This window comes from Dermacentor silvarum, chromosome 9 (genome assembly GCF_013339745.2).
Source record: "Dermacentor silvarum isolate Dsil-2018 chromosome 9, BIME_Dsil_1.4, whole genome shotgun sequence".
NCBI lineage: Eukaryota > Metazoa > Arthropoda > Arachnida > Ixodida > Ixodidae > Dermacentor > Dermacentor silvarum.
In genome coordinates this window covers 161267108-161289833 of record NC_051162.1, presented here as the reverse complement: position 1 = coordinate 161289833, position 22726 = coordinate 161267108, and the positions used below count along the sequence as shown (strand labels likewise).

Genomic DNA, 22726 nt, shown 5'->3' with positions numbered 1-22726 from the left:
TGGAACATCCCGGCTCACTCGGGATGTTCCCGAGTGAGCCGCCGAGATTTTGGCGCCACCGCTTTGGTCACGCCGGGCTTGACTGTGTAAATTTCGGTCCAGCACAACGTCATAAACCTGCTAGACCTGCTAGACCTGCTATCTAGGAGGCGACAGAATCGCGAGCGCGTTGAGACGCTCGGCCAACGCCACTTGTGAACGAAAGGCGAAACATTGACTGCGATAGCAAGCTAGTACACAGCTATACGATGTATAAAGACATTAGTTTTATCACCCGTATGAACTTATAAACAATCTCTTTAACTAAATGAACAAGCACGGTATGTACGCGCGCACAAGCAAACTGAACACATCTCACTCGATGACCGAGAAACTCGCTGTCAAAACGCTGGAGTGAGGAAGCGCGGTGGCAGCAGCAGCGAGCGAATTCACCTTCGTGCTGCCTCTCGCTTCAACGTGAACTAAGCGGTGAAAACACAGCGCGACTGTCACTCGCCATCTGTATTCCTATTGGCTCCTAAAGTGAGACGTCACTCCACCTTCTCCCTTCTTCACACACCCTTTCCTCATCCTTTCCCGCTTCTATATGTGACGTCACACACTTCCGTCCTCTCCAGGCTTTCCTCCTCTCCCATGCTGCGAGGTAACCGACGGACGCTTGATCGTTCGCATCAGCGCTCTATTGCTGTCGCATTGACAGACGTATAAAAGCCTAATTTATCACAAAACGGGCTACGCGCAAGCACTACGTTTCACTTTGTTCGGAAATTTGACAATATCCTATATTCGATTCGATATTCGTTTGTAATTTCTCTCGAATATTTGTATTCGATTTGACTAGAAAACTTCGCTATTCGGACACCCCTGCTTAAAAGGCAAGTGCAGTCAAAGAAATTTCTCGTAAATTGTCTTGTATTTTTCTAAAGGAATGAATGGTCTTCTAACCCTTAACTGAAAGCTCAAGTAATGGCTAGAGTGACCTTGGCGGTTATATTATATGGCGTGCACGCAGCATTGCTTGGTTGACTCAATGCCTCCTAGAACCATGTTTCAGGGATTGCGACTGCTTCAAACTTCAATCTAAGTAAATTTCAGTGCACAGCACATGCATCTTCCTCGCCGTGAACTTAATAAACAATCAGGGGCTCAGGAACTGTATTTTGAGTGTGGTGGCAAAAGCAGGGGCTCATTTCACCTACACATTTTAACGCGAAGTTTTCTTTGCCGACCTCCCCGGGTGTGGCGTGACTGCCTGGCTACAGGGTATATATATATATATATATATATATATATATATAATGAAGGAAAGAGTGCGACGTACATTGGATTTGCGCAATATATTTTTATTTTGCTAACGTTTCGACTAGTGTAGCAGGCTTCGTAAAAGCAACAAGTACATGCCCATTTTCTTAAATTTTTGCGCGCAAACAAACAGGGACGAAGAAAAGGAGACACAAGGACAAGCGCTTTCTAACAACTGACATCTTTCTAACAAGTACATGCCATCGGCTTTCCCTATAAACACGCTATACATTAGATAATGTTGTGCACAATAATGACGATGACAATACAACGTAAATATCGCGACAACACCGGCGAAGTTGATCATACGGTAAGTGGTATATATATATATATATATATATATATATATATATATATATATATATAGCAGCAAGTTGTTGTTTCATCCGATTTCATTTTCCGTGAATTTATCATTTCTTTAGTTCACTTAGTGAATTCAAGCCCTCCTGAAATGGATCTGGTGTGGGCCCTCTCTTCTCCCCCGGTTTCGGAGCTCCTATATAGGATGCATTAAACTGCTACCGGATCTTAATCGACTGCGAAGTTGTTTTTATAGCGATAGTAATGATATGGACACTCCAGGCACATTTCTGCCGTCACCGTGATGTTCCGTTTAAAGTCCTAGGGTGACAACATCGTCGCCGCGAGCCGCACGCTGTATGTGCGAAGGAAAGCATGCGAGGGTGAGCCGACGGTGGCTGCTCAATCTCGTGCGCGCAAGGGAGGAAAGCGCGCCGTCTTCCGTCGCACGTACGCAAGCACCAGGGGGAGGGGAGGGGAGGGGGTGCACTTTACTACGGCGGCTGCTGCGTACGGCACGGCCGCACGGACCCTATCTTGAAAGCGATCTCCCGTCGCGCGCAAGGCACCGGGGGGGGGGGGGGGGGGGGGGGGACGGCGTTCTAACTCCGGCGGCTGCTGCGTAACGTCCGTGCTGTTGTATGCCCTTCCATTGGTCAACCTCACACCGGCCACGAGAGAGCAGCTGGAGGGACTGCACAGAGGTGCTATTAGGAGCATCCTGGAGCTCCTAAAGCATTTACCGGTCGCTGCAACGCTGGCAGAGGCTGGTGAATGGCCACTCTCGCTGAGGATGCTTGACCGCGCCCTGGGGAACATTGACCGCCTTCATCGTGCTCCGGATGGCGGAGACCTGCTGGCTAGACTCCACAGTCAGTCGTCCTCACGGATGGGAGGTATGTGCCTGCTGTACGAGCAGGTGATCTCGGGCCCCCCTGTGACAATCGCGCTGCCTCCACCACACCATCGACCAGCGGAAGTCCACATCTCGCTCAATGGAGCGCATAAACGACAGACACCAGCTGCAGCACTGCAACAGGCTGCAGCCTGTAGCCTGCAAACTCCACGAGGATCTGGAAGGAAGTCTGCTGGTCTACACAGATGGATCAGTCCTGGCGAACGGATCGGCCGCTGCAGCCTGCACCATCCCGGCTAGGGCGGTCAACAGACAATGTCGGATCCCCTTCGCCGCGAGCTCCACCGCGGCAGAACTCCACCTAGCCACCGATGTCCTGGCTGAGGACCCTGCTGGGCAACCGGTGGCAGTGCTCTGCGACTCGAAGCCAGCGCTCCAGAGCCTACTCAACCACCACCGATCAGGGCTTACGGGGGCCCTGCTCAGCTCGAAGTTCTCGGCATTGGCTGCCGCGGGGGTCACCATCTCATTTCATTGGCTGCCTTCCCATGTGGGAATAGCCGGTAATGAGGCAGTGGATACCCTTGCCAAAATCGCCCACCATCCTGAAGTGCCGCTCACATGAGCAGTCGCTTCCTCGGACTTTTCAAGGCAGCGCCTGAAAAAACTGCTCACAACCGTCCACCCGGATGCCAGAGTGGCAAATGGCAACGGTCCCAGGCCACTTCCAGGGTGTGACCTTACCAGAAGGGAACGCGCAACGTTGCGTCGACTGCGCACGGGCTGTGTCTGGACGGCGGCGCGGCTGCACGCCAAGGAACGCTCCACCTCACCAGTCTGCGAACGTTGCGGCGACCCCGAGACCCTCGAGCACCTTCTCTGTGCTTGCCCAGTGCTGGCACAGGACCGCTCAAGGGTCATCACTGCCTACAGGCAACAGGGTCTACCTGCTGCGACAACCAGCGACCTCCTGTTCCCGTCGCCTCCCCACCTCCGAGCTCTCCGTATCCTTTTGGAGTTTGTGGAACTGAATGGAATCACTGCCCATCGCTAAGCGCTCGCCCCCAGCAGGCCACCGCTTCCATCACCAGCCTCCTCCATGATCGGATGAGACTCTTGCTGCTTCTCCTTCTCTTCCCTTCCTTTCAACATCTTTATCTCCTTTTTCCCCTTCCCCTGACGCTGCGCCGTGCTCCCTATCGGGCAGCAGAAATAAGCGTCATTTTCTTCTTCAATAAAATCACTACTAGTATTAGCCCCGAGAACGACCAGTGCCGTGACGTCACTGCGAGCGCCGCTCGCGTGACGTCACGGCACGGACTCGCGCCTGTCGTCTGCTGCCGTTCGGGCGCTGTCCGGGCACCTTCTGCAGTGTTTCCGTTTGTTCGCTGTCGTTCCCTGGGCTTGTATACTTATGACGGTCATCTCAAATACATTTTACGACGTCTTCATTCACGCAAACTTATTCAAAGAGCATATTTCCTAGACGTCAATTTATATCTCGAGGGCAACGCTGCAGTGTCAGCCGAAGGAGCTCAGACAAGCCCATTGCGTGTTTTTTTTTTTTTTTTTTATGCGCGGATGTAGACTTTACAGATTCAGGGACTAATAAAAAAGCATAAATAGCACGTGACTAATAAAAGCATAAACGCACAAACATAGCACATAAGAATTCAGTTAGGATACCATACCTACATATGACTGCTACATTTACCTTGATTTTAACCCATTAGAACGAGTTTGCTTATGACGAGTAGCTCATGGTATAATATATAATTTTTCATTTCTTCACAGAAACGCTCGGCAGTAACACGAGGACTTGACAGTGCAGTTTAGATTCAACCAGCACTACTTGTTCCTTTAAAGTTAGGCCGTTCTTCGCCGGTTATTAATATCAAGTGGTGGTAATTTGAAGTAAAGGTAATTGAGGCTTACAGCTATTTGCAGAATACGCAAATGAATGTACCAATATTTATTCACTGTTTCGTGCTACACGCTCAACTCACTTGTGCAATTTACTGCTGCTTGTTTCTTGAGGAACAGACATCACGAATCTGTTTGGCGAACTGACACGGGCTGCTCGGCCCAAATTTAGTGAGATATGTCTTTTGGACCGTATAGTTGCAGCTAGAAAGAAGCCGAAGCCTCATTAATTATCAGTATGAGGCTTATTATGGCTTATTAATAATGCTATTATTAATAATGATATCATTATTCCCCTGTGGAGGTCAAAAATCAAGTGAATTCATTTGAGGCTTGTGGGGTCTGCTCTCTGAGGCGGGTATGTGAGGTTCTCTTTTATGCACTCATGAAGCGAATAGTTCGCAGCTTTGTGCAGTTAGACAACGCAGGATCGAGATATGGTGAGGCAGAAGCGTTTGAATTTTCCTCTTCAGCTCAGCCTAAGCTGCGCTATATATATAGCATCGAGTATACCTTAGACATTGCAATTGGCGCTTTTAAGGAACTGCTTCATGGTTTCAATTCGAAGTTTTAGTGAACTGATGGGTTTCGCAAATAATGCGTGCCTCGCCACAACCACAGTCGGTAGATTTAGTTGCGTGCCATGATGTCGATAGAGGCAACTGAAACATTTTCACGCGTGCAATTGATAGGCTCTCGATCTTAACCACGAAACTGTTCTTTCAGGTGATTGCTGTTATGGTATTCGTGAATTATATACACACTATACGTGACGCGCCGGCCGTCGTGTTAACAGCCATGAGCAATGCGTTTTCTGTGTGCCTGTTTCACAGAATAGTGAAAGTATTAGCAAACGTTTTCATGCAAAATGCGCGCCTAATCTTCCTTTTACGCATTAAAAGAGTAGCCATATTTGACTAGAACAACTCACCATAGTAATAAGAATCATCATAAAAGATTCGCTGTGCAGTTTCCTTCTAACCCGCGTTTATATAATATTGACATCAAATACCAATGCCAAGATTTTTCTTCCTTGTAAAATGCAGTGTCTCTCATAGCTAAGCACTAAGAGAATGTTAAGTGTTTTGCGGAGCATCATACACAACTTCGTGTGTTGAAATTGCAGACATTCTTTTTACGCAAAGTTTACGGAAAGACACTGCGCATATACGCATTGCAAAACTAGTAGACCCCCTCAATGCTACATAGCTTGCGATATCGACGCCGCAAATTTTCACGACTCGCGGTTTTGGAGAAGAAACTGCCGTTCAGGCATGACAGTAAAACGAAGCCGGTACATCCTTCAATAAGTACGGCTCGAGCCACCAATATTCCAAGCATGCACGAAGGGAACGAGCGCGCGCAGCAGCCGAGCGAGCGCCGTCCTGGCCGTGACGTCACTCGTAGAGGGCGCCACTCGATCGTGCGCGCTAGGGTGCCTCGATGCCAGCGCCGCCGTTCAGGGTGGTGCCAACCTTTGACCGCCCCCGCGCCGCCGCTTTCTCGCTGCGACGCCATATTGTGTCACAGCGAGCCGTTGCGATTGCTTGGTGCCGGTGCTGAGTTCGAGGCACAGTGCGCGCGGATGCTTCGCGGACGCTTCTACTTGCTAGACAGTGTTCAGCCGCATGACTGACAAGCTATCAAGTGCATCGTGTCGACATGACGGGCTGTTGTGTTCCCAAGTGCGCCGGATCGACGCGTAAAGGACTGGGTTGTTTTCGCTTCCCCCGGGACCCAGAGCGACGGAAGAGATGGGAAGCCCAAGTAAAGCACGATCACTGGAAGGCAACGGATAACTCCTGCATTTGCGAGGTAAGTGTCAAGAATGTTTAGACTACCGCACCGTGTTTTTCATTTAAATAAGAAAGTATTCTCTGATCCTCGCTCACGTACCTACGTTCGCTCACGAACTAAGCACTGCACCGATGCTGAGTAGCGTATGGTTTGCGAGCGCGCATCGCATAGGCTTTTTTCGTTTTGATGGGCGCAGTCTGTACCCTTATTTTAAGGACTGACGAAGATGCTTAGCCACGAAATAGTCTTACATTAGCTACGAATCGTCACGTAAGCCACCTATTTTCCTTTTTCATGGGAAGCACACATCGTGTGTGTCTCTTGTTTCTTTTTTTTTTTTCGGTACTGGTTATTTGGGACTAAAGAACGCAGTGCTTCGTCTGGGGAGAGCGGCTGTTTTGTACGTGGTAAGCGAAACATTGTGATTTTCTCTGATTTCTCAGGAGATATCTTGCGGACCCCAGGGTGTTACGTTACATAGCTGATTTTTTAGACTTGTACATATTTGTAGCGTGGTGCTCGTAAGCCGATGGTCATTCGTGCTCATTCCCGATCGTAGTGGGTACTGTGATGGTCTTTAAATACCGGTGCACGGTATGCCCAGGTGTAGTAGAGTTAAGGGGCATCATGGGACCGAAATGTTTCGGCGCTTTCTGGCATGGTGTCTGTTGTAGCCTGTACATTTCTTCGAAACGTGTGAAGCGAGGTAATACAGCATTGCTTCTGCTAAAATTTATTTTTAAGCACTGTAATGGGTTCTCTGTATTTACAAGGCAACTTTTCATATCAATAATCACTTTTGTTGTTTTACCTGTACTTAGAAACACTTTGAAGAGGACCAGTACGAGGGAAATCGACAGGATGGGCGCCGTCTGTTAAAGTCAACAGCCCTACATCATCATGGACTATATTTTCGAAGTGAAAAACATTGCTAATCTGTAAGTTTCATTTACGGTTTTTGTACGTGATATGTATGCAGTGTTGTTTATTTTTTCAATGTAGTTATCAGTGTTCTAATGGTTTTTTATGAAATGTTCTGTACTCGCCATCGATGTGTTTGGCTGATGCGACGTATTCGATGGTAGCTGATGTATGTATTCTGGCTGGATATCTTGATTAATATTACCCGCGGTTGCGTTTTCTTGTTTGCATTCTTGTTTTCGATTTATATTGTGTGTAATAAGGTTGATGTACTCACTTGAACCCCCCCCCCCTCCATGTAATGAATAAATTAAAAAAAACTCTCCATATCCCGAATTGTGTGTGTCGAGCCTACCTTGCGATTTTTTTTTTATCTCGTCTTTCAACATAACCTTCAGGCGCCACACAGTACATATCATTTTTCATGTACATATCTCTTTCATGATTGACTGTACTAGACATTGCTAAGTAAATGTATTTTGTGCATCGTTTGGTTTCTTGTGTGTACTACGCAAGATTGACACAGACAAGTTACGTAACATTTTTCTCTACAGCACTAACTAAACCTTATTTTCACATCGCAGTTATTTTTACACCAGCTTAATCCTGTCAGCACACAGTTTTGTGGGCAAAATTGCACGTAGATATCGTCAAATAATTGCAACGAACGCGAAGAGCACGCGCAACGCAAGGGAAACTAACCGACGTGGCCGAGTGGCTGGCTACGGTAAAGGAGGCGTGACGTGTAAACCAAAATACAACAGCGAAAAAGAAAAACTTCCACACACAGGGGGTCGCAAACCTTATATACAAAGCATCGAAGCGCAAAAAAAATAGTGCGTATTTTAAACATACACACGGCATATTAAATGTGATTGAATTAGGCAACTTGGGGCATGTTCCCGGCGCCATACATTTACGTCTTCGACCTTCGACGAGTTAACGGCTATTGGTTATAAAGATATGCAGGTGGGACACCGATAAAAAAATCCTCATCAAGGCAAAGCACTCGGAAGCGCGCCGCGAGTAACACTTTATGAACGCAAGCGTAGCTGAGTCTCAGCTCGTGTGACACAATATGGCGGCGCCAGCGGGGTTGTCTCCACCCTGGACGGCGGCGCTGGTCATCGAGGCACCCTAGTGCGCGCTGTTTTTTCACCACTTAGTTCACGTTGAAGGGAGAGGCAGCACGAATGTGAATTCGCTCGCTGCTGCTTGCGCGCTTCCTCACTCCAGCGTTTTCACCGCGAGTTTCTCGGTCATCGAGTGAGATGTGATCAGTTTGCTTGTGCGCGCGTACATACCGTGCTTGTTCATTTAGTTAAAGAGATTGTTTTTAAGTTCATACGGGTGATAAAACTAATGTCTTTATACATTGTATAGCTGTGTACTAACTTGCTATAGCAGTCAATGTTTCGCCTTTCGTTCACAAGTGCACCGGCCGTGGGCCATTTTGGAGGCGTTGGCCGTGCGTCTCAATGCACTCGCGTTCCTGTCGGGGAGTTGATAACTCGAAGGACCGCTCAGCGACGTTCAATTGGGCATTAATGCTTTCGCATTCCCAACTCATAAGTGCTTAGGTGTCCTCAGATTCCGTCTAAGCGAAGCCTCTTGCACCAGGTTGCACAATAGTAGTGTCAGTAACTGCAGCTCTGCTCTGCCAAATAAAACAATAAATCACAAGGTTAGGCCTGCATTACGTGATGTCTGTTGTCCCAAGATCTCCTTCATTCTAAAGGGCGTGGTATTCAATGGCCTCTGTGATTTCCCTTAATTTCTTATATTTGGCTACCCCCATTCTCGGGCCACTAGGCATGCGCTCTTTCTTGGCCAACCCTCATGTGCGACTGTGAAACAAGCGGTATGAATAGCCTGGCGTCGCTCTTCACTCAGCATGATCCTCTCCTCACCATTCTTCCCTCGACAAACATTAAACAGCACCGTGGTCCTCGCGGCATTTCCGAGTTAACGTCTCGCATTGTTCATCGACATGTTTGCATTCTGGCGTATACCTTGTAGACCGTGTGTGTATAAGCATAAGCTTAATTAAGTGCTGGAGTTCTACGCGCGAAAATCACGATCTCATTACCAGACACTATGGGCGTCTTGCGCTGGAGTTTGAGGTATAGTGGCGGCGCCTGGTGGCGGTGAAAAACGTCATCTGGGTAGTACCAGCTTGGATAATATTGAGCCCTGGCTGTGGCGAAGCACGTTTCTAGCCCGCATTTTGCGTCGATTCGCACTTTTTTCTGCCCTGTTTCAAGTGCGAAAAGACTCGTCACTTCTCACCGACCATGGCGACCAGTCTTCGAGCGAAAACGGACTCTCCGTGTGCCGTGGGACGTAATGCTGGAAGCAGAAGACATCGGCGACGCCGATCCGGAGAGACCTAGCTCAGCCTCGAAAAAGCGTCACCGTCGTTACTGCTGCGTCGTGGGCTGCCATGAACAAGAAGGCCTGAATCCCAACATCAGATTCTACCGTTTTCCTTCAAGGCCTCACGAAGTGGAGCGTCGGGCGCGCTGGATAGCTGCAGTTCGTCGCGCTGGGTAAGCGAAACGGAAGACCGACATAGCAGCAGGCATGGCTGGTGATTCACGATTCGAGACCCGGCCACAGCGACAATTAACAATTCGACCGGTGCGAAGTGGTGAAGTGACCAGGTGTGTGCAAATGACCACAAATGGTCGGTCTGATTCGGTGACAATTCACTACCCGACTACGAGCAGCACAGGTTAGAGAGTTGAATGTGCTCATGCTTGACCTCAAGCCAGCACGTTGAGGCAGCACAGCAAGGTAGTATTGATTACAGCACATCGATATTCGAGCGCTGTCATTAAAAGCTACATCAAGCGAGCAGCGCACGAGCTCGCGCTGCAGCGCGATTCGCACGTACGTACGTTACTGCGAGCTTATATGCATTGCATCAGTTATTTATCAATTGCTAAAGGGGCAGATGGCCGCTACTACAGCGCAGGCATAATTACATTGTCTAGCGGCATGCAGTCAACAAAGATTGCAGGAGACCCGCCGTTTCGCGGCATGTCGAAAGACCGCTGCCGTCGCGGCGCGTACCGTCGTGTGCTCGAACAGTTCCATACACATGTCTGCTTATCGCTGCTGTGAATTCATTTATAGAAAGCATTTCCCCGCGTTTGTGCGCCGGAATCTAGCAGCGTGCAAACCTTACCTGAAGTTCAACTTCGCACGTGCGTGACTCGCTTCACTTGCGATTGACACCGCGCTAAAACTTTGCCGCTTATTTCTTGAACGGCGTACACGTATTCGGCGTTGCATAATTTCTTGCCTTTACGCAGCATGCCGCCCATGGAAAAATCTTCGGCGCCCGATATTCGCTGCAAGCCGTGGTACAACACAACCGAAAGTGGCGGGTCCATATCGTAAACGTGCTTCCCGAAGCAGACGACCGAGCTTGGTACTACCCAGTTTCGGATTGAGGGCGCTTTTTAGCACCATTTTTGCAGCGCCCCCTGGGCAACGCAAGAGCCCCTGTGTACTTCGAGATAAATCTTGACCACCTGGGCTTCTTTCGTGTGTCCCCAATGCACGGTGCACGAGCGTTCTTGCATTCCGCCTCCATAGGAATGTGGCCGCGGCGGCCGAGGTCAAACCCGCGGCCTCGTGCTCGTCAACGCAACGCCATATGGTATTTCCACCGAGGTCTATCGCGGCAGGTAAACATAAACATTGCGTGATATAAAGTTCAGACATGTGCAGCGCATAAACAAACATTCCAAACTATTACACGTTGCATATGGACTAAAATGACGGCAATTCTATATATATATATATATATATATATATATATATATATATATATATATATATATATATATATATATATATTTAAACATATTATATACATTTATTTAGCATTTAATGAACCAATTTATGTGAACGTTCCACTTCACATATAAATGCATTTCAACATATGCGTTGGATCTTCACAATCCTAGGGACGTTTTGAAGTCATTTCTGCAAGACATAGGCACTTATATATCGTTGCATGCTGTCAACGACAATGAGAATATTGATGGGTGTGCTTATCTATCCCTTTTTCGGGGAGCTTTTGTTTCTATTATGAAAATAGACTACACATTTTATAGTTTACATTTATTTCTAAGCCCGTTTTGAAGTATTCAAATAATGAAGTCATTGCACTCTAGTGGTAATGACGTCGCAGTGCAAGTTATGCTAACAATAATGCCTCCTGCTTAAGCTAATTTCACAGAAGAAGACGTTGGCACGCTTATACTTTGTGGTCGTCCAAACGTCTTTTGCACGTAGAGCAAAATGCCAAGACGTAAGGAAACTGTTGCAAATTTTATGCTAACTGTAAGGAACACGGGCGCCGGACGCCTCCCTTATAGAAAGTAACAACGTCAAAACAGTATGCCACTTCAAAACACCCATGTAAAAGTTGTGCATATACAGGGTGTTTCAGCGAACACTTTCAAAAATTCTGAAGGTTTACGTGTGGCAGATAGCCCAATTCTAATTAATGAGCCGGTCTACTCGAAGCGGCAGACATTGCGCAAAAAATTGAAATGCATAATCGACTAATTAATAAAGATTCACTAATTAAATTTTAACTAATTACCTGATGACCCATATTGTAATCTACAAATTGTAGCCGTGGAGTTCGCAAGACGGATCCACTTGGAACGAATTCTCGGGATGACACCAGTTTCAGGATATTAATTGCTGAACTTTGCAGAGAAATGCATTGGCATTCCAGTTAATTTTGTGCTTCAATGCATAAAGCGACGTTTCGTTAAGAAACTAACTGGAACGCCAATGCATTTCTTCGCAAAGTTCGGGAATTAATATCTCGAAAGCGGTGTCATCCTGGGAATTCGTTCCAAGTGAATCTGCCTTGCGAACTCAACGGCTACAATGTGTAGATTACAATATGGGCCATCAGGTAATTAGTTAAAAACTTAATTAGAGATTTTTGATTAATTAGTCAATTATGCATTTCAATTTTTTGCGGAAGTAATCTCCGCCGCTTCGAGTAGACCAGCTCATTAACTAGAATTGCACTATCTGCCACAGGCAACATTAAATAAATTTTAAAAGTGTTCGCTGAAACACCCTGTATACAGTAGCGCACCCAGGATCTCTGCCAGGGGGGGGTTGACAGTTTGCCAATACCATCTAAACAGCACTAATTTCGATTTCTTCACGAGAAATTGTCAAAAAATGCGCTCTTCGCGAGTGTGCAGACGATTGCGCGTCTTACATCTTAGTTGCAGCACTCAAATGCGTAAGGAAAGAAAGGATGTTAAACAAAAGGGGGGGTTAAGTCGGCCTCAGGGGGGGGGGGGGGCGGTACAACCCCCAAATCCCCCCCCGTCGGTGCGCCACTGCCTGTATATATATATATATATATATATATATATATATATATATCTTCCCACAATGCCCAGCATATCATTTTTGATACGCTGAATTTCATGATTAAAAATTCAAATTTATGTGCTAATGACCTAAATTAGAGCCCGTACTAGGGTTTTTGATGTGCTGGAGGAAGTTCACAGTCATGATAGTACAGCAAATAAACTACAAATTAAGTAATTACCGTACTAACTAATGTTTACTCAATAACATTTCAATGTTTTCCTTGTACCAAGAAACATATCTTCATGGCCAGAAATAAATGTGAACACGCTGTTTTAATTCACTTTGATGTGGAATGGTGTATGGGCTGTGTGAGGATATCTATATATATATATATATATATATATATATATATATATACAAAATCACCACAATTCACGGAGACACATCTCGTATTTCCCGCCACCGAGCGCCGCCATCTTGGTATCGTTCGAAAACGTGTCGAGGCCCGAATGTTCGAAGAAGTAGCAGAGCTTTTGTATGCTACCCCAGTCACATTAGCCCGGAAATTTGGACCACCTGGGGTTCTTTAACGTCGGTCGTTTTGGAAGGCCCTCTACAAAGAAACGAAACGCACTGGGCCCTAACTCGCTTTAGTACTTAAATAATGGCGGCAAACCTGTTCGAGGTAGCGGGTGAGGGAGAGGTTCGTTGCGGAAAATGAACGCTGCTGTTCTGCATAGTGACACGGCCCACTTCTTGTCAGAGGGCGTGACCGGTATCTAAAGGCTCAAAAAAGAAGTAAAAAAAGATGACGAGGCATTTGGCTAGATACATGAATTTCCACCCCTGATGGTCGGGGCGGGATAGCCTGGCTTCTGGGACACAAAGTGTCATGGGCAGCATCTTTGAGTCCTGCTCACAGCTTCCACATTACTGCTGAAAATAGCGCTCGTCCTGTTCTCTCGTTCTTGTCCGTGTCTTCTAGCCCAAACTCGCTATTTCTTCCCGAACGACCGCTTAAGGCGAAAGACTTAGCTCTCTCTGTGTCAAGGTCGCGTTGTGAGGTACAGAAAAACGGAGTTCGCGGGGAAATGCAGCACCGCGATGAGCTCTGTGCGTCTCTCTTATAATCGCTTTAGTGACAGTACATTTTAGAAACACGTGCTCTTGTGGGCTTCTTTCACACGTACTACACAAATATATATATATATATATATATATTGCAAGCTTGTCTATAGCAACACCACACGTACACATCATTTGCAGCAAAGCACACCGATACGGGCCCAATGTGTTGTTTCCTCCAAAGCAAAACCCCGCCAAACACATGACCACTGGGACTATGTTCGAGGTTGTTTTGCCTATGGCAGGTTCCCGGTAAACTGTAGCATACGCGCGCATAGTATGTTAGCGTAATCGGAAGGCAAGGCTGGCAAAATAGAGAGAGATGGCGGCCCGCGATGGAAGGCAGTCGTCACGCTCGTTGTGAACTGTTTTCTTTTATTTATCAATGAAAGAGCGCCCTTCTTTAAAATCTGTCTGTCTGTGAAGAAATTCCTAACATCTCAGAAGGGGGATACACCAAAACCTTCGTGATGAAGCAATCCTGGAAGCCGATGTTGTGGGATTTGGCCGACGGTGATGCTCGCTGACTTTTCAACTGACGCTGCGTTGGTGCCGTCTTCGTGAGGTACTCACCGTAAAAGGGACCCTTTGTGTTGCCTTGAAACGTGCGAGCGGACGCTCTGTAGTGACGTCTACAAGACGCAACGGTACCGTCTTCGTGTGCTACTGGCATTGAAAATGTGAGTCTTCGTGCTGCCTCAGAAACGTGTGTACGGACGCTCTGTGTGATGTCGGCAAGCCTAGACGTTAAGCTGGAGGTGAAAAAGTGTGTGTATGCCCAGGGAGACGCCTAGACAACCCCGAAGATGGGAGACGGCAGCGGAACTCACGAAATGATGCAAGCTCTACTAGAGCAAAACCTGCGGTTACTGGAGCTCTTCGAGAGGAAACCTGAAGCGTTCCATGTTATGCCGGACCTGAATAAAGCTATCCACGATTTCGACAGCAAGGGCTCATCCCATGAATCCAGGGCGTGGCTGAAGAGTATCGATTCCATGGCAGTCCTGCACAGCTCGCCAGACAGCTACAGACTAGAAAATGCCAGGCTTCACATGAAAGGACCTGCTATATTTTGGCTTCAGGCCCATGTCGATGACCTCACTATGTGAGAGGACTTCAACATTGCCTTCAAAGAGACATTTATGGGCCAGACGAGCACGGCTGAAAAGTGGAAGCAAATGCAGGAAACGGTCCAGATGAGGGGAGAGTCCACCATGGCATACTTTCTCGAAAAGACCTTGTTATGCAAGGGATTGGGCCTCAGTATGCAAGATACCAAGGAGCAAGTTTTGGTGGGGCTGCGGTTTAGACGCATGCATCTCCATGATGGCAAAGGAACACAAGAACGAATTGCTGGCAGACTTGCGAAGACTGGAGTGAGTAAGCGAAGCTAGAACGCAGAAGTCACCAGGGGCCAAGCCACACGGTGGTGACCCAGGTGCAATGACAACTAGTGCCAAGCCTCCGACCTCAAGATCTTGGACTGCCGCGCATCCAGCTGAGCAAGTGATCACAAATGCATGTGTCACAGATCAAGCAAGTGGTTGGGGACCATAGAAGAAAATGCCAGAGCCGCCCAAGCGTGATCAAGCAGAGTGAAAATGCTACAGCTGCGGAAAGTATGGGCACATAGCGAGAGACTGTTCAAAAACAAACCCTGTTGGTAACTTCGTGGCGAATGAGAATCCAACATGTGACAGTGGTCCATCAAGTTGCTGAATACTGCAACCATCAATGGAACTTACCAGCTCTCGGTGATCATTGACCCGGGAAGTGCAGACTGTATATTGTTTCATCAAGCGGCTGAAAAGTGCAGCCTACAAGTTGTGTGCAGGGCCCAAGACTTGTATGGGTTTGGGAACACCGACACATCTACAGTGCGGTCTACCGGAACCTCGGAGGTTGACATAAGAAATCGATAACGTGGTATGCCGCAAGGTAAGTTTATTGTCGTCAACAACAGTGCCTTGCCTGTGGACATGCTGGACGGTAGGACCTCGACGGAACAAGACCACATTACATACCTACGCATGGGAGATGAACTCAGGATTGGCTACCAAGATGATCTTCCATTTTGTAACATCGACCTTGCCCAGATGAAGCCTTCCAAGGAACCACTTCGTGTCAAGGTTGTGCTGCCTAAAAGAACTGTGTGTTGGGTGACAGTGGAGACCGGTAAGAGTGAAGGAAATCTGATCTTACCTAATGGGACTGGTAAGGCAATGCTACTTCACATCAAACACAGAAGGGTTGAGATACCCATGTTGAACGACAAGGATGAGGACCAACAGCTGATCAAGGGAAGTTTGTTAGCTCACGCTGAACTGCTTTCAGGGAGCGAAGAGTTAACCCCCGTGAGACCTGTGCCTCAGTCGAAGCCTATAGATCGTAGCATGCTGAATGTCGGGAAGGACATCAATGAACAAGTAGATGCACTGCTGAAGATACTGAATGAATACAGGGATTGCTTTGCACTGAATTTGTCAGAGTTGGGGTGTTGTAACCAACTAGAGATGACTATCACAGAGCATTCCGGAAGCACTCCAGTCAGCTGAAAACCGTACACGACTAATGCAGAAAAAAGAGAGGCAATCCAAGAAATTGCCAAAGAGTCGAAAGCGACTGGCATTGTAACCAAAACATCCTCGCCATACGCTAGTCCAGTGCTACTCGTGAAAAAGAAAAATGGAGAAAATCATCTAGTCATAGACTATCGACAGCTAAATAGCCACACAGGGCCGGAACACTTTCCCTTGCCAAACATTGACCAGCTGCAACGACTGTCCGGAGCACGAATGTACTGTGTGTTAGACTGTGCAAACGGATACCTTCAGCTTCCACTGAGTGAGGAATCGAAGGCCAAAGCTGCATTCATTATGCCTGATGAGACTGGGCAGTTTGAACGTATGGTGTTCGGGTTGAGAAATGGTCCTGCTGTATTTCAGTCTAATGAACAAGGTCCTCGGATCTCTGCATAACACTGTAGCATTGTGTTACATGGACGACTTGCTGATTCCAGCCAAGGACTAGGAAGACTTGCTGGTTCGGCTCAAACAAGTGCTGGATGCTCTGCCAGCTGCTGGTCTAACCCTGAAGCTATCCAAGTGTGTGTTTGTAAGTCACGAACTCGACTACTTAGGTTTCAAGATTGTGAAAGGCTACCTTCAGCCAGGTGAATTGAAGCAACAAGCCATATCGGACACTAGCACGCCAACTGATGTTCACAGCGTCAAGAGATTTCTGGGTCTGACAGGATTTTTCAAACAGTTCATCCCCCAATATGCCCTGAAGGCAGAACCGCTTACTTCTCTGACTAAGAAAGACACAAAGTTTACACGGGGAGTGGAGCAACAGGAAGCTTTCGACCAACTCCGAAGAGAATTGACAGAGCCACCGGTTCTCAAGTTGCACGAACCTTCGGCTCCAACAGAACTCCACACGGACGCAAGCAAACATGGACTTGCGGGAATGAACCTTCAACAAGATGAGTCAGGACGCTGGCACTTGGTGTTTTGTGTCAATAAGCGCACCACTGAGGCTGAAAAGAATTACCATGCGGGAGAACTGGAGCTGATCGCAATAGTCTGGAGTATGGAAAGACTTCGTCCATTCCTCCTAGGCATTCTGTTCAAGCTGGTAACAGATCGCCAAGCAATTGTGTATCTGAATGCGCACAAGGTTCTTAAACCACAGATAGCAAGGTGGTTCGACTTACTTCAAGAGTATGACTTCAAGGTGAAGCACCGAGCAAGTGAGAAAATGCACACGTGGACTATTTGAGTCGTGAACCCGTAGGAGCGCCAGAGGACACGCTTGATGAGGTTGTTGAGACAAGAATCGAAGTGTGCCTTGCCTTGAATTTAGAGGACCAAGTTGTGATCATGCAGCGATTTGATGCAGACCTCGCACGAATTCTCGAGAAGCCAGTCAAGGAAAGGACCAAAGAAGAAAGTGTCAAGGTTAAAAACCTATGACTGAAGGATGGAAGGCTGTTTTACGTCCGTCTTAAAGAAGACGGACGACTTCTTTTCGTGATGCCTAAGAGCATGCGTAAAACACTGTGTGTCAAGTTTCACGACTTACAGGGACACTTTAGTACAGACCGAACGGTGATGAAAATCAAGGAACTTTACTGGTTTCCTCAGATGAAGTGCTACGTGGACCAGCACATCCACAGGTGTTTCGAGTGTCTCCTCACAAAGATTCCAGGAGAGAGGAAACCTGGACTTCTGCACTCGATACCACCTGGGAAGTTATCATTTCAAGTTCTACACATGGACCATGTTGGTCCGTTTGTGAGAAGTTCCAAGAAAAACCAGTGGATCTTGGTGCTGGTGGACAATCTGACCAAGTTTGTGTGCCTCTACCCTGTGCGAGACACCTAAGCGAGAAATGTATTGCGGTGCATGCAGAGTTTTATAACCAAGTTCAGACTACCGGAGCGCATCATCTCAGACCGTGGTTCCTGTTTCACGTCCCATGGCTTCGAAGCCTTCTGTCTGAAAAATGGTGTGGCTCACACATTGAACTCGGCTCACCATCCAGGGGCTAACAGTCTGGTGGAGCGTGTGAATCGAACTCTGGTACCGTGTATTAGGGCTACAATCAAGGACCCGACTCACAAGGACTGGGATCAGAACATCAAGGAGGTAGAGAGCTACCTAAACACTGCATACAATGCCTCAACAGGCACTAGCCCTTTCAGGCTTCTGGATGGATATCAACCAAGGACGCAGGATGGTGTCCTCAGATGGCTAAACACAGAGAATAACGAGTGGGTATGTCCGGAGCAACCTCAAGAGACGGCTCAAAGGGACATAGTCAGCCAGCAAGAAAAGTCGAAGCTGTACTCCCACAAGAATCACTTCACAGCGGACAAGCTGAGCGTTGGAGACATAGTGGTCATGCGATGTGTTCCAGAGCACACTGGCGCCCCAACAAAAACCCAGAAGTTCAGAGGTCCACTGACTGTGACAGAAATACTCCCAGCGGGTACCTACAGAGTGACCGAGATGAACGGAAAGAAAAGGGTCTAGTCGACTACCGCCCACATCAGCCAACTGAAGAAATGGAAGATGCCAAGACCTGTCCGACCAATCAAGCACTGACGAGGAAGACAGCATGCATAGATTTAGCACACGTGTGTCCAAAAGACCTTTGTCTCTTTGGGACTATAACATATGAAATGAGGACAGTTCGCTGTCAGAAATGGCCAAGTGTTAGCAGAATTGGAAGGCAAGGCTGGCAAGATAGAGAGAGATGGCGGCCCGCATTGGAAGGCAGTCGTCACACTCGTTGTGAACTCATTTCTTTTATTTATCAATTAAAGAGCGCTTCTTCGTTAAAATCTGTGTGTCTGCGAAGAAATTCCTAACAAGGAATCTGTTTAGCCCTACAACTGCATTATCGAGCTCGGTGCGTTACTGTGTCTACTTACGCCCAGATTCACCCGTGTTGCTTTGTTTGGGGCTGCAGCATACACTTATTTTGGCAGTTAAAGATAGAGACTTTGTTGAGAGTGCACAGACATCGACAAGAGGTACGAACGGCAAAATTGAAATAGCAGTACTTTCTAAAGTGCCCACGGCATATATTCACACCCTGTCGTTGACTTTATTTTATTTATGGGCAAGCTTTGTTCACTGCACTGCAGTACGATCAGAAGTCATACGTCGCAGGCTAATGCGAAAGTCATTTGTGGTGACTGAAATTAAAACATGCCATCACGACAGTCGATCCACTGTTTCAATGTCTCTGTACGAAATTTGCCCAGATTTACACCAATTTTCTTGAATAAAGCCTAAAGCCTCTTGATCTACGTAAACTTCCCTAAAGTTGGCAGCCCTGCTTGGAAGATATCACGACGCCGTGTTCTGCAGGCACGGAATTGTTGGTGACAACGACGGTGCTCCGTAACTTAGCGGCCATAAAATTGTGACAGTGTGAAGGCGCTGTACATAAAAAGAAGTACCTGCGCTTCCAATAATTCATGCGCTGGTTTCATCAGTGGTCAAATCGATCACCACAACAAAAGCACTCAGGAGTTTGCAACCGCAGTTGTGATTCCCTTCGGCACAATCCTGAACCTCACGACTCTGCCCAGAGCGCCGGCATCGGGGCTCTTCACCACTCTCAGTTCACGCGTTTCGCCGCAGTCAAACAGATCACCGAGCAGATTCAGCTCAAGCGAAACGGACGGCACGTCTTCCCAGTAGCGACCCAGGGCAGGTTTCATGACGACGCCTTCCCCGGCCACGAAGTCGTTGGTGACCACGACGGCGATCCTAAACCGAGCCGCCAGGTACTGCAGCGCGTTGCAGAGGTGCGACAGCAGCGACAAGCCGCCGACGTACTGGTCGCCAGTCAAGACCGGAGACGCGGCGGCCGCCAAGGAATCGACGAGTATCATCTTCACGTTCGACAAAAAGGACTCGTCCTTCTTTCCGGCCGAACAGAGTGTGTCGCGCACTTGGTCCACAACCTGAACCATCTCCAGCAAGTCGCACACGGCGACGTGCCTGACCTTGGAGAGGACAGTTTCGGTTGTGACGTCACCGGCTACTCTGCGCGACACAATCTGGCGCAGCCTCTCGGGTGAGAAACAGCCGAGTGCGTCCACGTAGAGCGCGCCGAAGTGACTGGCGACGACGAGATTGGCGGCGAGGCTGTGGCACAGCTGCGTCTTGCCGCTGTTGCCGGCGCCCACGATTTCGGTGACGCGCCCGGTGTAGACACCACCGCCTATGGCGTTGTCAACGTTGCCGCTTCCCGTGCTGAAGATGGCCGTGCTCTCCAGTAGCTGCTCGTACAGTTCGACTCCCGTACGCAACTTGGGCGCGTAGATCGCTTGCAGCGAGCGGCGCAGTCGGATCACGTCCCCGTAAGCGAGCCCGGAGCGCTCGGCGAGAGTTTCGCGTTCTGACGAGAGGTAGTCGATGACGGTCCTCACGCCGGAGGCGCGCAGCTTTTCGACGACCGGTGCGGTCAACTCCGGGCAGAGTCCGACGCGCAGTATTGTCATGCTGACACGACGCGACGTTTACAAGTGCCGGGTCCACATCGACATGCAGCAGAACTCGAACTTGAAACTCGCACGCTCGGTCGACTGTGATTTGTAAACTTGTGGCGGCTGAACTTGTCCTCCACTGGCTCAAAATACGACATATGGCGTAATCACCGTGCGCGTAATCAGGGCGCACTTACCTAAAATGCGCAATACAAACATAAATAATGTTGTTAGTGCTGATATAATTTGAGTAGTAATATCTGACTATTTAAATACTTCTAAGCTCTGGAATGATATTATTAAAGCCACATTTACTACTTAATCATGCCGCTAGGTGTCAACTCATTTTGGTGGCTTTAAAACGCGATTGAGAGACGCAAGGGCCGCGAGGCTGCAATTATAGTGCACTATAGGTGCAATAAGTTAATACTTCCAAGCTTGTAGCGTAACAAAAAAAGGACAATTTCAATTTACACGGTATACAAAACAAATTATTTTACTTTGTTTTTAGCGTTGCCGCATTTGTCAGTGTGCTGTGTCGCCACTTCGCGTACCTGGCGTCAGCTGTGGATCAGCTGGAATAAAAAAAATATATAACTACCCTTTCTTGCTACTTTTACGAGCATATTTGTGCTTTTGCGACTTGGCAATGTCACATTTAAACGTTCCTTTGGGTTTTGCCACCCATACACTAGTTCGGAATGTGCATTTGGCTTGAATGTATCGCATCTAAAGCGGACACGAACAGTTATTCGTCTAGGGTTTGCCTCTGAAGACAGCCATCATCGCGGCACGACTTAAAAGGGGCTTTTCCTAACGTTGGCAAGACGTAATCGCTGCAAACCGCGGTGTTACAAACAGTGTGGCAGGCTAATGCCTATTTGCGAACTGAGGCACGAACCGTAGACGATCGCTCGCCGTCAGCGCTCGGCGCGCCTACCCAAAACGCACGCACGCACGGAGCGGCGGCCACACAAACACACACCCGTGCGGCCGGGATGGTCACGTGACCCCAAGCGGGCCAATCGCGAATAAGGCCATGGTGACAAGTTGTTGATGCGAGCGAGCGGTGCTTCTCCCGATGCTACGAGCAGCCGTGTGTTGCGGTGCGGGAATATTTGGAGATAACTTGTAAAATTTTCGCCGCTTACGAGCTCAACTCGGACCAGGGCCCGATCCGGCGGGCGTCGTCGACGCCCGCGAGCGTGACAAGTCGGAAATGGTACGTGAAACGTTTGCCTTGCGCCGTGAATCCGTGTGTGTGTGTGTGTATGCGCCTGCCTCCGTGTTGTGTACTACGGGCCGCCTAGGCCTAACGGTGTCTGCGATCGCCGATGCCGATCGTATTCGCTAGCGCTTGTCCGGTGCCTAGTTGCACGTCCTCGACACGTTCGTGCCGCGGTGCGTGTGCGCACGTCGCCGGTACGTGTGTCTTAGCCGATCAGCTGCACAAAGATGTCGAGGGCCGAGATGCCAGCAGCCGCGGAGTTTGGAGGGGAAAAAAAAAAGCAAAAGAGAGAAGCCCGACGGATGCTATAGCTTTTATTTTTCTAGGTCATGCGGCTGACTTGCGAGGTGAACGAAAGGAGCATCTGAAAGCTGCCTTTTTGGAGGAGTTTGCACCCGTGGCAGACGAACTGAAGTTTCGCCATTGAGTGTCGTCAACGGTTTGGCGTTGAGGATGGCGAACCGAGCCCCTGACGGAGCCATCATCCCTTGCAGAGTAGCCGTAGTTATGCTCCTTTGAGGATACGCGATGGCCCTTGTTTCCTCGTTCGAGAACTCGGGAGCGCAAGACTCTTTCGAGTTTTCCTTGCGCACGGTATGATCGGCTGGCTTCGTCGTGTCGAGTGGCCCTTCAAACAGCTGTCAAATGCCTTATTAGGGATGGCGGCCTGGTATTGTCCCCCTTCTTAGCGCAAAGCTCACAGCTGTTTTCGAGCATCGGCGATGCGATGCTACGCTGGCTTCCTTGCTGACGTCTCAAGCTCGTCGTGGCAGATGGAATTTCGCTGCTACCTCACGTGTTGCCTTTGCTACTCGAGACGGCAGAAAGTCGGTCAAATTTTCGTTTCCCAGTTTTGACCTTCGCTGTTCGCTTACGTGAACCGGCCGAGAGGAGGGGGGTCTTT

General features: G+C 48.3%; 2 protein-coding genes and 1 pseudogene across 2 annotated transcripts in view; 2 read left to right on the top strand and 1 right to left on the bottom strand.

Moving 5' to 3' along the window:
* Positions 1 to 13945: 13945 nt before the first annotated feature.
* LOC119464602 (DNA repair protein RAD51 homolog 4) lies at positions 13946 to 20741 on the bottom strand. The gene has a single exon (XM_049655734.1). It carries the CDS (start codon positions 20607 to 20609, stop codon positions 19626 to 19628), a length of 984 nt encoding a protein of 327 aa, XP_049511691.1. The 5' UTR covers positions 20610 to 20741; the 3' UTR covers positions 13946 to 19625.
* LOC119464603 (uncharacterized) lies at positions 14395 to 18772 on the top strand (annotated as a pseudogene).
* A 767-nt stretch (positions 20742 to 21508) lies between the features above and the next one.
* LOC119464601 (AT-rich interactive domain-containing protein 4B-like) overlaps positions 21509 to 22726 on the top strand; it is a 47996-nt gene continuing 46778 nt past the window's right edge. Inside the window, exon 1 of the mRNA XM_049655469.1 lies at positions 21509 to 21816. Within this exon, the coding sequence (XP_049511426.1) occupies positions 21814 to 21816 (3 nt within the window). The 5' untranslated portion in view covers positions 21509 to 21813. The remainder of the gene's footprint in view (positions 21817 to 22726) is intronic.

Coding starts and splice junctions, on each gene's coding strand:
- LOC119464602 (XM_049655734.1), bottom strand. CDS start 20,609: ATGACAATACTGCGCGTCGGACTCTGCCCGGAGTTGACCGCACCGGTC.